The sequence below is a fragment of the Grampus griseus genome, assembly GCF_964374135.1.
Source record: "Grampus griseus genome assembly, chromosome: 3".
Lineage (NCBI taxonomy): Eukaryota > Metazoa > Chordata > Mammalia > Artiodactyla > Delphinidae > Grampus > Grampus griseus.
The window spans coordinates 169,199,537-169,215,185 of record NC_139019.1 but is presented as its reverse complement, the minus strand read 5'-3'; the positions used below and the strand labels follow the sequence as shown (position 1 = coordinate 169,215,185).

The 15,649-nt window shown below is 54.0% G+C and overlaps 1 protein-coding gene across 1 annotated transcript; it reads right to left on the bottom strand.

Annotated features, from left to right (window-relative positions):
- Positions 1 to 95: 95 nt before the first annotated feature.
- MYDGF (myeloid derived growth factor) lies at positions 96 to 13,203 on the bottom strand. The gene is made up of 6 exons (XM_082651805.1): positions 12,969 to 13,203; positions 11,562 to 11,612; positions 4,721 to 4,782; positions 3,281 to 3,362; positions 2,035 to 2,107; positions 96 to 650 (listed from the first exon to the last, which is right to left on the bottom strand). Exons 1-6 carry the CDS (start codon positions 13,146 to 13,148, stop codon positions 571 to 573), a joined length of 528 nt encoding a protein of 175 aa, XP_082507931.1. The 5' UTR covers positions 13,149 to 13,203; the 3' UTR covers positions 96 to 570.
- Between the last annotated feature and the right edge of the window lie 2,446 nt (positions 13,204 to 15,649).

Below are 15,649 nucleotides of genomic sequence, written 5' to 3'. Positions count from 1 at the left end.
GTCTCCAGCAGCGAAGGGAAGTAGGGGCCCCCAGCCCCACGTGCCCAGCCAGGTGGGCACCAGTGCCAGATGCCAAGACTGTGTGGTTGCTTTTTAATTGTCTTTATTTAAATATGAAAGAACATTTCACTTCTGCCCAGTTAGTCTGAAAGTTGGTCCCCTGGGGGATGACAAGAAAACAGCTGGCTTAGGGTCAGAGAGCAGCAGGACGGCTCCCCCCAGGAGCATCCTGGAGCCTGCCCTGATCCAGGGGAGACGTTGCTGGCTTCAGAAAAGCTGTGACCCCCGTGAGCCCCACCTTGTGCCCTGACGCCTCTTCTGATAAGAAGAGCAGTGGGTCTCAGAGCCACACTCCTCGTGGGGAGGGGAAGGTGGGAGCCAGGAGAGTCCTGGTCCTCCGGACTCTGCCGTGGCGCCTCAGCTGCCCTGCAAAGCCCTCGGAACGGGGCGACATCAGCCTGGGCAGAAAATTAACAGCCCCCACCCCCCAAGAAAACCAGTACTGGGCCCTCATGGGGCCCAGCTCCTGCAGCGGAGGTGAGGAAAAGCCACCCTCAAAGGGACTCCTGGTCACAGCTCACTGCGTGTCGCCTTGGCCACGATCACCAGCTTGGACAGCTCAGCCTTGAAGGCCCCGGGCCTGTGAGACACTGCAAAAGAAGAAACCCTCGGTCAGCCCTCGCCTCTGCAAATCCTCCGGGTCCTGAGCCGGGTGCGGGCAACGATGGGAGCAGTCTCCGAGTGGACTCCACAGGGAAAGGCCCCTGGCCCTGTATGTCTTACGGGTGAGGGATAGGAGAAAGGCGGGGAGGCTGTGGGCCTGTCCTGAGGGCAGTGGGAGGCCATGGGAGATGTCGTCGTGGGAAGAGCCGTGGTCATTTTTGCCACACTGAGAATGGCTGGGGTTTGGAGGTTTGCACTGGCAAACGTGTCTGATGCTCTTCGGGCAGGGTCAGGGAACCTGGCCGCCCCCTGCTCTGCACACCCAGCCTGCCCCCCACTCCCTGTCCATCCTCACCATCTATGCTCCCTGGAGCTCAGGGTCTGCAGCAACCCAATCCCCTCTGTCCTTGATCTCCACTCTAAACGGGCCCCTGCCCCCACCCGGAGGACCTGCGGGCAGGTTGGGCCGCCTTCCAGGCCCTCCTAAAAGCCCCGCTCGTGCCGCCCACTCCCCTCCCCTCCCCTCTGGTGCCTGGTGACGTCCACGGCCACATGGGTTGCTCATCTCATCTCTCCCCCGTCCTTCAGGACCCTCGGGGCCCCCCGACTCGGCTCAGCCCCGTGTTCACTGTCTCACCCACTCATCCCCCCTTGCTCTCGCACCCTGAGCCCCAACTCAGGCGCCTACCGCCCCTCTTTCTGCTCGGCATCTGGCCTGCATGGCTACAGCTGAATGGGGTCAGAGGCCACGGGGGTCTCGGGGCCCCAGGAGGTGACCCCCGCCTCCCGTGTCATGCATGCACAAGGTCCCGACTGCGCTGCTGGAAGCTGTCACGGAGCCCAGGACGGCCAGGCTGTGTAGGCGTCAGACCCCGCGGCCCCCTGCTCCCTGGCCTCCTATGGAGCTGAGTGTCGCTGAGTGTCCCAGGACGCAGCTCTCTGAGGACAGACTCTCATGCTCTCCGTTCTCTGCTAGGGATTGGGCAAGTGTGCCTGCCGCCCGTGGGCGAAGGGTGGTTTCTACACTTTCAAATAGTTTAAGGAAAATCAAAGGAAAAATGGCGTCCTGCGATATGACATTCACAGTTCAGTGTTCACGAAATAAAGTTTTATTAGAAGGCAGCCACCCCCATTCACAGACTAGTGGCTTATGGCTGACTTTGCCTTACGGGGTCTGGGTCGAGTTGTTTCAAAGGGGGCCCCAAAGCCGAAAATATTTACTAGGTGGCCCTCTGCGGAAGCCGTTTAGGGATGGCAGCCTCCTCTCACCACAGGGCCCCTGGATCGCCCTCTAGCGGGGGTCTTGTCCCCTCTCTCACCCCCTCCCTGCTTGAGAACCTAGATTCCAGCTCCACAAACCCCTCTACGTACCTGCTGTTTTGGTCACTTCAAATTCCTCGTTTTTCAGGGGCACATCGCTCTCTCTTTCAAAAGCAGCTTTCGACTGAAAGGGAACAAGTGGAAACTTTTCTAATGGGGAAGGAACACGGCTCGCTTTGCTTTGCAGAGCAGCAGAGACTAAAGCTGCATGCTTCTGCTGAAGGGCCGCGAGATGCTTTTTTAAGCACATAAAAGAGAATCCGGCAGAAGCAGTGGGTTAATCCACTTAAGAGATTGTCAACTAGCTTAAAACTTCATGCCTTCCCTGCAAATCGAAGGGAATTTTTTTTTTAGTTAATTTATGGAAATGATACTAGCATGGCAGTCTCTTCTTGCATGTAATTTTTAAACAGCAGAATTGTGTCTTTTTCAAATCAGTAAAAATAATAGAGTTTCAAAGTAAGAAGGGACCCCAGAGAGCGATTAGTTAACGGTGTGATGGGCAGTCTGATGTGTCATTGGAGCGGCCACAGTCCCCGTTATACAATCAGACCCTTGCTGGGGTTGCTGGGAGGGAATTTTGTAGATGTGACAGAGGCTCATCCTGAGCTGACTTTAAGTAAAAGAGATTATCCTCGGGGGCCTGGGCGGGCCTGATTCAATCGGGGGAGGGCCTTCAGGGCAGAGCTGAGGCTTCCCTGGAGGAAACCCCCAAAGCCAGGCTCCCACAGTGGAGGCCGATTCCTGGCAGTGAATCTCTTAATGCCTGTCTCCTACTGGTTCTGCTTCTGGGACTGATAAGGTGATTTTCAAACTGTTTCTGACCCAGATGAAGAAGCAGGGGTGGGCTCTGCAGAGTGGCTGGGCTCTGGAGGGGCCATGGGGGTCAGGAGTGCAGCAGAAGGTGCTGGCTGGCCTGTGAACCACAGGTCACTGGAGCCAAGGGGCGTGGGGCCCTCCCGACACCAATGAGCTGCCCACCTGCCCCCTGGGCCAACTTCCGCCCTCGCTGCCCCTGTCCCAGGGCTGAGCCCCCTTGCCCCCGACTTCCTGTTGGCTTTGCCAGCAGGGGGCACTGGTGGGAGGCCGGCGGGCCTTACAGGAGGGAGGCCAGGTGTCTCTGGGGGTCAGCCAGGTTCCCCTCTAGGCACCGTAACCCCGGCCCCCCGCGCCACCAGGCCTCCCTCTAAGGGCTTGGTGTCCCTCTCCTCATTCCCCCCCCAACCCCCCGGGGTCTCCAAGTTGCAGTCCATGGTGGCCCAGCCAGGCGGCCACCCCGTGTGCAGGTGACACTCACGTAGGCCATGCCGTACTCGATCTCAGCACCCCGCACCTCCACCTTGAACTGCGTAAAGTACAGGTAGGACTTGCCCTGGGGCCTGCGAAGAAAGGTCGGGCGACAGCGTCAGCCCAGGGCTGGTGCCCCCACCTGCTCTCCAAGATGGGATCTGCTGCCAGGCGTTTCTGGGAAGGACGGATGGGGCGCCCTCAATGTGATCCACTCTTTCCTCTTTGCCAGGATGCTCTTCCGACTCGTTGATGGACAAGCCTCTTTCCCCTTCTGGGTAGGAGCTGTTCTAGAACGGGGCCTCTCGCATCCACTCACAGAACACTTCCCATCCAGTGGACAACATCCCACGTGTGCACTAGGGGTGAGGCCGGGCCACATCCCGGGGGTGAGAAGTATGGGGGTTAACTAGGAACGGCAGGGTGTCTGGGGCTGAGCGTGTCCTTGGGGGGCCACTGGGTGGTCAGCTAAGAGGCTGCAGGCTGAGGACCCTGCTTTGGGCCAGTGCGGCCTGGGTCTGTGCCCAGGTGGAGGGCTGGTGCTCACAAGCCTGTGTGAGACGGTGGTCTACTGGCGGGGGGATGCAGCCCTGATTACTAACCTGTAATTAGGGAGTCCCCCACCCCGGCTCCTTGCCTCTGGGATGCTTCTCTCTGAGGCTGGGAAGGGGCACAGACAGGGTCTCCCCTCTCAGCGGGGATGATTGTAGCGTGTTGAGGACGCAGGGCTTCTGCCCCCACGAGAAGCTCCCCAACAATACTTGGTACTAAAACGCCTGCGGCTTGTAACGCATCGAGCAGGAGACGGGGATTCTGCGCCAACGCCTGCAAGCGTCTTCTTTAACTAAATGTCACTGTCGCTGCTCTCTGTGTCCCACTTCTTGATCCGTCCCCTATGTTGACCCCGGTCCCATGAGGGTGAGAACGCGGCTGGGACTTCTACGTCAGACGCGTGGCAAATGCTTGAGAAATCTGTTCTGCTTGGGCGACACATTCCAGGCCGTGAGGCCCAGGGGAGAAGGGCCAGGAATTGGTGAAGCTCCATCACCCTCCGCCCCGTCAGAGGACCCAACACCCCATTCTCGGGCTCATGGAGCTGGGCTCCAGGAAGTGGGATTATGAAAAGGGTGGGCACAGCGGGAGATGAAGCCCTTGAGCAAGGAATGTAACTGAGGTGACCATGAAGGGGGTGGCATCTGGGGAGCCCGGCCCCGCTCCCGGGGCTGCAGCCGCTGCCTAGACGCCACCTCTCAGTCCCCCCCGCCCCCCTTGGGCCTCAGTGTCAACGTGCTTCCCCGGGAGGCCCTCCTTGCCCTCAAGTCCCACACTGGACGGCACCCCCTCTCCCGCCTGCGACCCTCCAGGGGCGCAGGACACCGTCAGTATGGGTACCACCCAGAACGAAGGTGTCTCGTCCGGGAGGAGCTCCCAACACCGGACCCTCGCTCACCTCCAGATGGTGCAGGTGAAGTGCTGCTGGTCTTCGCTGGTCCCCAGACTCATCTGCCACTTCTGGGGAGAGAGGACAGGCAGGTCAGTCCGGGACACACAGCCTCGCCATCATTATATGTCTGTCCAAGCCCACGGCACACAGCACACCAGGAGTGAACCCTGATGGCAACTCTGGACTTGGGGTGATGACGTGTCCGTGTAGGTTCATCAACGACTGTCACAAACGTCCCACTCTGGTGGGCGATGGTTGGGGGGCAGGGGTATACAGGAAATCTCTGTGCCTTCCGCTCCATTTTGCTGTAAAAAATAAAGTCTACTGGGAAAGATAAAAACAAAAATAAAAGAAGGAAAGACAATACACCCATGCTTGCTTGCATAAGCACAGAGCAGTCCTCAGAGAAGATGCAAGATTTTAATAACCCCGGTTACATGTAGGACGTGGGTGGGAACTGGGCCGACAGAAGGCGCTGGAGAGCTTTTTATGTTTTTTTCTTTTTGAATGACGTGTGTTAGCTTTTTTATTTTTATTTTTTTGGCCACACGGCATGCGGGATCTTAGCTCCCCAACCAGGGATCGAACCCATGCCCCCTGCAGTGGAAACGTGGAGTCCTAACCACTGGACCGCCAGGGAAGTCCCTGTGTTAGCTTTTTAAAAAAATTAAATTTAAAAAAAAATTTTAAATGGTTCCAAAACACACCGCTACCAGTTTATTCTCATTTTCAGGGCCTCTGAAAATCCGGCCAAACGCAAGGTCTGGTGACCTGCAGCGTTTTTGCATTTTGCTAGGAAAATGAGAGTGTCCCATCCTCTCCTGAGAGTAAAGGTGGAATCCAATTGCTGATCATCTGGTTAAATGCCAGAGCTTTTCCATTAATAGAAACAAGGCCATTTGTATGTTAATTACAATGGGAGTAAACGGTGACTTGGAAGTCTTTTGCCTGCAGCAGGAAGGTAGAAGCCAATTACTCAGGTAGGGCAGGCAGGGCAAGGGGACCTGCCCAACACATTTATTTTCTATTTAAAAACTCCTGCCCACGGCTCCAGGCCTCTGAGCGCCCGGAAACAGTTTTACGCTGTGAAATATATCTGGGATGGTTTTCCATAGCTCTTAAAAGATTCATGAAAATGAGGCTTCTTTTTTTTTTTTTTTTAATATTTATTTCTTTATTTATTTGGCTGTGCCGGGTCTTAGTTGGCATGCATGCAGGATCTAGTTCCCCGACCAGGGATCGGACCTGGGCCCCCCGGCATTGGGAGCTTGAAGTCTTAACCACTGGTCCACCAGGGAAGTCCCGAGGCAAACATTTAAACATTTTATTTTTAAATTATGAAAGCAAACAAAATTTAAACCAAGAGCTTCTTAGCAATAGGGTCAACATCCCTCTGAGTGGTCTTGTTATATGAACTTGACCTTGGTCTCGAGGCCGCAGGCCGGGGTGGGCAGTAGGTGCCCTTGGTAAGGCTCAGGTTTTGGCATCAGACACTCACACGACGGTGTGTTTTGGGGCAGCCTGTTCAGCCCGAGCCTCTGTGACCTTCTCTGGGAGGCTAGGGGGCTCACGATCTAAGTGGCTGGGTGTAATCGAGGACAGGTAATTGGTAACCGCTATTATTTTTTATTTGGAGACAAGTAACAGATGGTGAAATGGACCCATTTCAGTGTCTGTTCTATGAGTTTTGACAAATGCACACACTGTGTATCCACCGCCCAATCAAGATACAGATCAGTTCCATCTTCCCAGTTATCTCTCCTCCATCCCTCTGGAGTCAACACCTTCCTGCAAATTCCCGGTAACCACTGATCTGCTCTGTCCCCATAGTTGTGCCTTTGCAAAATGCCACCTGAGTGGAATCACACAGGACATGGTCTCCTGCGCCGGTCAGTCTCACTCAGCCTAACGCATATCAGATTCACCCATGTGGCTACACGTATATCAATAATTCACTTGCCTTTAACAGCTTTATTGAGATACAGTTTACATAACATACAATATGGGGCTTCCCTGGTGGCACAGTGTTTGAGAATCCTCCTGCCAATGCAGGGGACGTGGGTTCGAACCCTGGTCTGGGAAGATCCCACGTGCCGCGGAGCAACTAAGCCCGCGTGCCACAACTACTGAGCCCGCGCGCCTAGAGCCTGTGCTCCACAACAATGAGAAGCCTGCACACCGCAATGAAGAGTAGGCCCCACCTGCCGCAACGAGAAAGTCCGCACGCAGCAACGAAGACCCAATGCAGCCAAAAATACATAAATAAATTTACATTAAAAAATAAAACATGTATAAACGATATGCTCTTTTAAAGTGCGTGCTTCAATGCTACCTAGTATATTCAGAGCTGTGCAACCATCACCTGTATCTAATTCTCATCACCCCCCAAAGAATTCCCATCCCCATGAGCAGGCACACCCCCATCTCCTCCCCCAGCCCAACAACCACGAACCCACCCTCTGTGTCTGTGGATCTGCCTGTTCTGGACGTTTCCCATCAATGGAATCACACACTCTGGGTCTTTCTGTGTCTGGCTTCTCTCACTGAGCATCGTGTTCTCAGGGTCCATCCACGTGGCAGCAAGGTCAGGGCTTCACCCCTTTTCACGGCTGACTGATGTTCCCATGTGTGAAGGGACCACACTGTGTTTATCCATCATCAGCTGGGGGACACTTGGGTTGTTTCCACTTGTTGGCTATTATGAATCAGGCTGCTACGAACATTCACGTACAAGCTTTGTGTGGACATAAGTTTTCATTTCTAACGGGGTGATACCGAGGAGTGGAAGCATGGGGTCGTATGTTTAACTTGATAAGAAAGGGCCAGTCTTCCCAAGTGGCCGCATTCCCGGCAACCTTGGACGAGCTCTCTGGCCGCTCAGGATGCTGGCCGGCACTGAGATCATGAATAACGCTGTGCCTGCTGTCACCCGGCACCAGCCGGCCTCTCAGGTGACCCTCTGGAGAAACGAACCACTGTCAAAGCAGCCTGGCCTCCCACTCTCCCCAGGCCCAGCCTGCATCCCGGGCCCCCTGGGAGCCCAGACCACAGACCCATTTCCCCTCTGTTGACGATGGCTCTAGAGAAGTGCCACTTGGGCCTCTGGGGCTTCCGTTCCAGCTGCTCCGAGGGGCATCTTGGCAGGGCCCCCAAGTGTGGCCAAGCGGATCCCGGAGAACATCTTGGACGGCCCCTGAATGTTTGCTGAGAATCCGGCCGGCTGTTTGCTCCTAAGCGGGCGGCAGGCCAGCAGCCAGAGAGCCCGTGGGTCGCACCGCACGCACGCAGCTCTGCAGTCGGCCCGTGGTGTCTGATGATCACAGTTCTAGGCTGGTGCTGCTGGAACAAGTGGGTGCTAGACGTGTCTGCTGGGCTCTTAGGTGTTTCCTTGAGGATGCCCGAAACGGCAGAATCAAGCCTGATGCTCGTTTTAGAATTTGTGACCCAGCCACCTTTCCAAGAGTGAGCCTAGCTCTCTCCCCCTACGCTGCAGTGGACTGTCCATCCCAAGGGTCCCGTTAGGGAGGCGGGGGCGTTCTTTTCCGAGCTGCTGGTGACGCGGGGCATGTCCTGGCTCAGGGCGGCGGTCAGGGGCCTGCGCCTTGGGGACCTTGGTCATGTCCCAGCTGGGGGAGCCAGGGCAGTCTTCAGTCTCTGAGCCACCGTGTCCTCGTGTGTGAGGCGGGGATAAGGACAGCCTCCTGGGGTTCTGAAGAGGAAACGAGACGTGTATCTGTCTCAGCACATTGCGGGCCGCCCGACAAACACCAAGGCGATGGTGCTATCACAATTTTATTGTATAACAAACTGATCATCTACACAACAAAGGAGGCATGGAAAGGGCTGACTGGGGGAGGAAGGCGCTTTGGGAAGGATCTGGAGCTCGTGGCAGGGCATGGCTGGACCAAGGGGCCTGGACCAAGGGAGAATGTTCCACCACTTGTCACCATCCCATAATGGAGTGGACCACCTGGAGAAGCAGCAAGGCCTGGAGGTGGCCAAGGAAGGGGCGGATGATCGCAGGATGCCTGCTGTCCTGGAGGCAGGCGGAAGGGCGGCGATGCTCCCCAGCAGAGCTGCCACCCCCTGGTGACACCGCTGGGAAGGGTGTCACCAGGCGTTTGCTACATTTTGTTAAAATACTGTTGCTGGGGGACTTCCCTGGCGGTCCAGTGGTTAGGACTCGGCGCTTCCAATGCTGGGGGCGCCGGTTCAATCCCTGGTCGGGGAACTAAGGTCCCACATGCTACGTGGTGTGGCCAAAAAAATAAATAAATGACATAAAATACTGTTGCTCGGAATCATTTACTTTTACTTACAAACTGGAAATATGCAAAATAAGGAGTGCATTTCATGTCACTCTTGCCCAGTGGTTTTCACTTTTGTCCCCCAGCGCACACTGGGTGGGGCGGCTGCTGGTATCGAGTGGGTGGGGGCCAGGGAGGCTGCCCAGGACAGCCCCCCACAGAGAGCGACCCCGCCTCTAAAGTCAGCAGTGCCCGGTGGAGCAGGCGGACTCGCTCTCACCCTTTTTTTTTTTTTTTGGTTTTGGCCGCACTGCCCGGCTTGCAGGATCTTAGTTCCCTGACCAGGGATCGAAACTGGGGCCACGGCAGTGAGAGCACCGAGTCCTAACCACTGGACCCAGGGAATTCCCGCTCTTGCCCATTTTAATGTGCTGCCCTAAGTCCGGGAGTTGGGGGGAAGAGATGTACTCAGAACCAGGATGCTGGGAGGGGCAGGCACGTGGCAGGCAAACATGGAGCAGTCCCCAGGCAGCCTCCATCTCTGGGACTCTCCATTATTAGGGGACACAGTGCCATAGACTATTCTGAAAGGACAGTAGTGTTCCCTACAGTCTGAGGGTTGGGGAGGAAAGCACAATTTACGGGTACAAAAGATGCTTTACACTGACTTTCGCAGTGACAATTAATTCTTCCTTTTCAATTATCTTTCATTCTTTCTAACAATCACGAGGAGAAAGTCTGTTTTGTGTCTCTTCTCAAACACGTGTGCTGCCCTCCCTTCAGACAGAACAAAGCGGCGGTGTCTAGCCAGAATTTAACAACAGTATTTTATCCTCAGAGTATTTATCTGTAATGGTGCATTACTGGCTGTAACAGTAAACTATTGCTGTGTGTATTCGTTTCCTGGGGCTGCTGGAACAAATCACCACAAATTTGGTAGCTTACAGCTGAAATCTGTTCTCTCACAGTCTAGAGGCCAGCAGTCCAAAAAAAAGGTGTGGGCAGGGCCGTGTTCCCTCTGGAGGCCCCAGGGGAGAATCCTTCCTACATCTTCCAGTTTCTGGTGGCTCCAGGTGTCCTTTGGCTTGTGGCCACATCACTCCACCTCTGCCTCCATCTTCACATGGCCTTTTCCTCTGTGTGTCTTCTTTTTATCAAATCTCCCATGTGTGTCTCTTATAAGGATGTGTGCCACTGGATTTAGGGCTCACCCGGGTAATCCAGGATAATGTGTTCATCTCAAGATCTTTAACTTAATTATATCTACAAAGACTTTTTCTTAAGTGTCACAGGTTCAAGGCATTAGGATGTGGACGTATCTTTATGGGGGGGGGCCTCATTCAACTCACTATACTGTGTGACAAATTACCACAAATTCAGTAGCATTAAAAGCTGTGCCGGACTTCCCTGGTGGCACAGTGGTTAAGAACCCGCCTGCCAATGCAGGGGACAAGGGTTTGAGCCCTGGTCTGGGAAGATCCAACATGCCGCGAAGCAACTCAGCCTGTGCGTCACAACTACTGAGCCTGCGCTCTAGAGCCCGTGAGCCACAACTACTGAGCCCACGTGCCACAACTACTGAAGCCTGCGCGCCTAGAGCCCGTGCTCCTCAACAAGAGAAGCCACCGCAATGAGAAACCCATGTACCGCAACGAAGAGTAGCCCCCGCCCACCGCAACTAGAGAAAGCCCACGCGCAGCAACAAAGACCTGACGCGGCCAAAAATAAATATAAATTAAAAAATAAATAAATAAAAAGCAATACCCATTCATTAGCTCACAATTCTGTAGGTTAGAAGTCCGGACGTGGTGGGGCTGGGTTCTTTGCTCAGTCTCATAAGCTAACATCAAAGTGTCAGCCAGATTGTGTTCCCACCTGGAGCTCTGGGTCCTCTTCCATCTCATGTGGTTGCAGCAGAATTCATTCCTTGCAGTTGGAGGACTGAAGCCCTCATTTCCTTGCTGCCAGCTGAGGGCCGCTGTCAGCTCCTGGAGGTCACGTCCTCCCTCCCATGTGGTCTCTCAAAGCCAGCTGTGGTGCACTACATCCTTCTCGTGCTTTGAATCTCTCTTACCTCCTCTTCTGCCTCCAGCTGGAGAAAACAGCCAGCAAGGAACTAGGGACCTCAGTTTCACACCGAAAGGGACCGAATTCTGCTAACAACTGGAATGTGTCTGGACGAGGGTTCTCCCCAGAGCCTGCTGGTGAACACACAGCCCAGCTGACACCTTGATTGTCGCTTTGTAAAGCATCCAGCTGAGCCGACCGGGACTTCTGACCTCCAGAACCGTGGGATAATAAATGGGTGTTGTTTTAAGCTGCTCAGTCTGTGATAATTTGTTACTCAGCACAGAAAATGAACAAAATATCCTAATAGAGACTCATGGGAATGGCAGAGTCACGTCTCACATCCCTCCTTCTGTCCAGACGTTTGTTCACTCCGTGGAATTATGAATGGAATCTGCCGTCATTATGTAACTTAAGCACTGTCTTTTATTGGTTAGGTAAGAATAGTCTGATGTCCAGTGTCCCCTAGAGAGCATCTCTGTATGACAATGGATATTGTCGTACTAAACCACGTAGAATTTTGAACAACTCACCTCATTGGTCCCTCCTTGAGATGCGTAGGTGAACACACAGGTATATTTGTCCTAGAGAATGAAAGGAAAAAAGAGTCTCGGTAGGAGATAATCGTTAGTGCTTGAAGTACAGGGTCTCAGGATGTCCTTCTGAGATCCAGAAACAAGAAGATCCTGCTTTTGAGTATCTGCACTCAGAGAAAGGAGGTGGAGGCAGATCCCTCTGGCCGATGTCCCTGGAGGCCAGCTCTGCAAGGTCTTCCAGTGTCTGCAGATCTGGAATTCCCACACCTGTCTCCCTACTTGGGAGATCCTGGGTAAGGACAAACAACCCAGATGGCTTCTGGGGGATGAAGAGCAGGAAGGGGGAGGTCACACCCACCTCCAGCACCCACCCATCTAGGAACACGAACTTTGGAAGGAGGGGCACCTAGGGGCCCATCTCTGCTCCGCTGTGGACCTTGGACAAGTGCAAAACTTTCTGAGCCTCTGTTTCTTCATCTGTAACATAGGCCTCACATAAAGAATTTGGCGGGCTTCCCTGGTGGCGCAGTGGTTGAGAGTCCGCCTGCCGATGCAGGGGACACAGGTTCGTGCCCTGGCCTGGGAAGATCCCACATGCCGCGGAGCGGCTGGGCCCGTGAGCCATGGCCGCTGAGCCTGCGCATCTGGAGCCTGTGCTCCGCAACGGGAGAGGCCACAACAGTGAGAGGCCCGCGTACCGCAAAAAAAAAAAAAAAAAAGAATTTGGCACAATATCCTTTGGTTATAAGGAAGTATTCAACAAATAGTGATGATTGATATCGTTGTTACAGGCAGGGAAAAGGAGACTGGGAGAGGACGTGACTTCTCCAATAAGCTAGGGACGGGCTAGACTAGACCCAGGCCTGTTACCTCCAGGTAAGGAGGGCCTGGCCCCACATTTCAATGAAAAAGACGGGGGGACCTTGTGCAATGGAAGGAAAGAGCAACGCCTGTCCACTTCCTCCCTGGTCAGAGCTACAGCGGGACGACCTTCTGCAGGCCCTGGAGGCATATGCCCATCAGCCTCCAGCTCCCCTCTCCCCATCTCTGGGCCCGTCCTGCCCTCCAACAGCGAGGGAGTTACCTGGGTCTGGGGGATAAGGCTGCTTGGGCACGCTGGGCATGAGACAGGAATTAGAGACGAGGCTAGCGACCCAGCCTTCGCAAAGCCGCCAGCCCCCAGGAGCCCCGCCTCCCTTCTTAGTTCTGTCAGGCCTCGCTACCAAGTCCCGCCCTCCATCCTCAGGCCCTACCCCCGCCGGTCCGCGACCCCTCAGGCCCCGCCCCCTCCGGTCCGTTTCCCCCCATCCCCCCAGACCCCGCCCCGCCGGTCCGCGCCCCCTCCCCAGGCCCTGCCTACGCCTGCACCATTGCTCAAGCCCCCGGGGTGGCTGAGGCACATACCCCAGGGCCCACGTTCTGGGAGAAGGAGTGCACCACGCCGCCGGGCCGCACGTCAAAGGCCACCGTCGTGGGCTCAGACACCGCCCGTGCCGGCCTCAGCGCCACGGCCACCAGGAGCAGCGCGGCCCACAAGCTCACGGCGCCGCCGCCGCCGTTCCTTCTACTGCTGGGCGCCGCCATCTTGGGATCAGGTTCGCTGGGCAGGGGCGACGGACGGAGCGCGGCGAGGGACAAGTGGGGCGTCCGCCGGAGGCCCCGTCAGCGTCGACAAGACCACGTGATCCGGAGCGCCCCGCCCCTCCGGCCCGGGCCGCCATCTTGGGGCGGGGCTTGGAAGTACAGAGAGGGTACTGGGGTGTGTGAAATTGGAACAGGTTCCTTGGTTTAGGGTCCGTTCGTCCCTCACTAGGCAAGGGATTGACCCTTCAGTTCCAACAGTTCGTACATGTACAAGGAGTGAAGTAAATAAAAGACCACCAATAATATTCAGATTAACACATGTAGGCAGAATGAGGGAAATGACAGATCACCGTTGAGCAAACACCTCCTGATTGTTACAGCCAAGATCCGTGGATCGCTGCTGAAAACTGGTGGGGGAAACGTATTGTGAGAAACAGGATATTTGCGTTGTCACAAAGTATTTCCCCCCCAAGATACATATTAGTTACAAAGGGAAAGTAGTAATTTTACAGTAGTGACACCATCTTTAGCCTAGTGATCAAATCAACGTCGCTAAAAATGAGACAGTGACACCATGGAGCCGCCAACGGGATGCAGAGAAGGACATTCTCAGTGGCACCTCTGTGGAATTCCTGTCCAAAATGGACGACCTCAGTTTAATCAAAGCAAATACCAAATGAACCCAAGTTGAGAGACATTCTACCAGGATAACTGGCAGTACTCTTTAAAAGTGTCAGGAAAGGGCTTCCGTGGTGGCGCAGTGGTTGAGAGTCCGCCTGCCGATGCAGGGGACACGGGTTCGTGCCCCGGTCCCGGAAGATCCCACATGCCGCGGAGCGGCTGGGCCCGTGAGCCATGGCCGCTGAGCCTGCGCGTCCGGAGCCTGTGCTCTGCAACGGGAGAGGCCACGACAGTGAGAGGCCCGCGTACCGCAAAAAAAAGAAAAGTGTCAGGAAAGACAAAGACTGTGGAACCATCACAGAGTGAGGAGACCAAGACATGGAAAGGAAATGTGGGATCCTGGATTGGATCCTTGCCTTAGTCTGGGCTGTTATAACAAAGTCCCACAGACTGGCTGGCTTAAACAACACACGTTTATTTCTCACAGATCTGGAGGCTAGAAATTCAAGATCAAGGCTCTGGCAGAATTGGTGTCTGGTGAGAGCCCATTTCCTGGTTCACACACTCCATCTTGCTATGTCCTTACATTATGGAGGGAGAGAGGGAGCTCTCTAGGGTCCCTTTATGAAGACACTAATCCCATTCATGAGGGCTCCACCCTCATGACCTAATCATTTCCCAAAGACCCCCACCTCCTCATACCATCACACTGGGTGTTAGGGTTCAACATGAATTTGGGGGCAGAGGACACAAACAATCCGGGACCAGAAAAATGACATTAGAGGGAGAAATGGTGAAATCCAAATAAGTTCTGTATATTAGGTAAAAGGATTGTACTGATGTTAATTTCCTGGCTTGAATAACCTGGCTTGTACCATAGTGATATAAGATGTTCACATTAGGGGAAGCTGGGTGAAGGGCATTAGGGAACTCCACTATTTCTGCAGAAATAGCTCCCTCTTTGCAGCTGGCTGCTGTGGACCCGTTAGGAATTGGCTGCATAAATTGGAGGCCGGCAGACCTATTCTGTGTTAAACACAGCAGGATTCCATTATATCTCCATATCCTCAGCGCTGTGTTTGACCAGCCTGTCACTATGAAGGATCCAGTTAGTGGCCAAGCGCTTTTGCTAACAAGGTATTTCAGTTGTGAGTGGTCTTGAGTTTCCTACTCAAAGAGGGGTAGGTGTGTGTCTGTGTTTTCAGAAAGACTGAGCCCCAAGCCTCTTGTTTCTCCGTTTTCCTTTTTGCCTCCAAAAAACAAACAAAAAACTGAAGGGATTAAAAGAAAAAAAACCCATCATTCCCAAGATCCTGCTTTTTGATCATGACATGAAATCTAGCAGTCATAAAGGAAGAAAAGATTTGATAACACAGGTATCACGACTTTTCTCTCCATGGTCAGGACGCCATAAACAGGGTGGGTGAGGACATAATGAAGAGGATGCATGAAGGAGCTCCTTTGTGGTGAATAAACAGCTTTTTTTTTTTCTTTTTTTTGGCCGCAGGGCATTTGAGATCCTAGTTCTACGACCAGGGATCAAACCTGGGCCCCCTGAAGTGGAAGCACGGAGTCTTAACCACCTGACCCACCGGGGAAGTCCCCAACAGCTCTGTATTTTGACTGTGGTGGTGGTTCTAGGAATCTGTACAGGTGACAGCGTGGAACAGACCTACACACACACAAATGAGTGCATGTGAAAGCTGATAAAATCTGAATAAGGTCTAGAGTCTAGTTAATTGCGTCGTATTCACATCAGTTTCTTGGTGTGACAGTGTGCTGGGGTTAAGTAAGATGTAAGCTGCGTGAATGAAGGGTACACGGGACTCTGCACTGTTTTTGCAACTTCTCATGTGTCTATAGTTGATTTTAAAAAAACA

Excerpts from the sequence above, each read along its gene's own strand:
- MYDGF (XM_082651805.1), bottom strand. The coding sequence starts at position 13,148 with ATGGCGGCGCCCAGCAGTAGAAGGAACGGCGGCGGCGGCGCCGTGAGC. Across the intron at positions 3,363-4,720 it reads TTCACCTGCACCATCTGGAG|GCCCCAGGGCAAGTCCTACC; the intron begins GTGAGCGAGGGT and ends CTTTCTTCGCAG. Across the intron at positions 2,108-3,280 it reads TCGAGTACGGCATGGCCTAC|TCGAAAGCTGCTTTTGAAAG; the intron begins GTGAGTGTCACC and ends GTTCCCTTTCAG.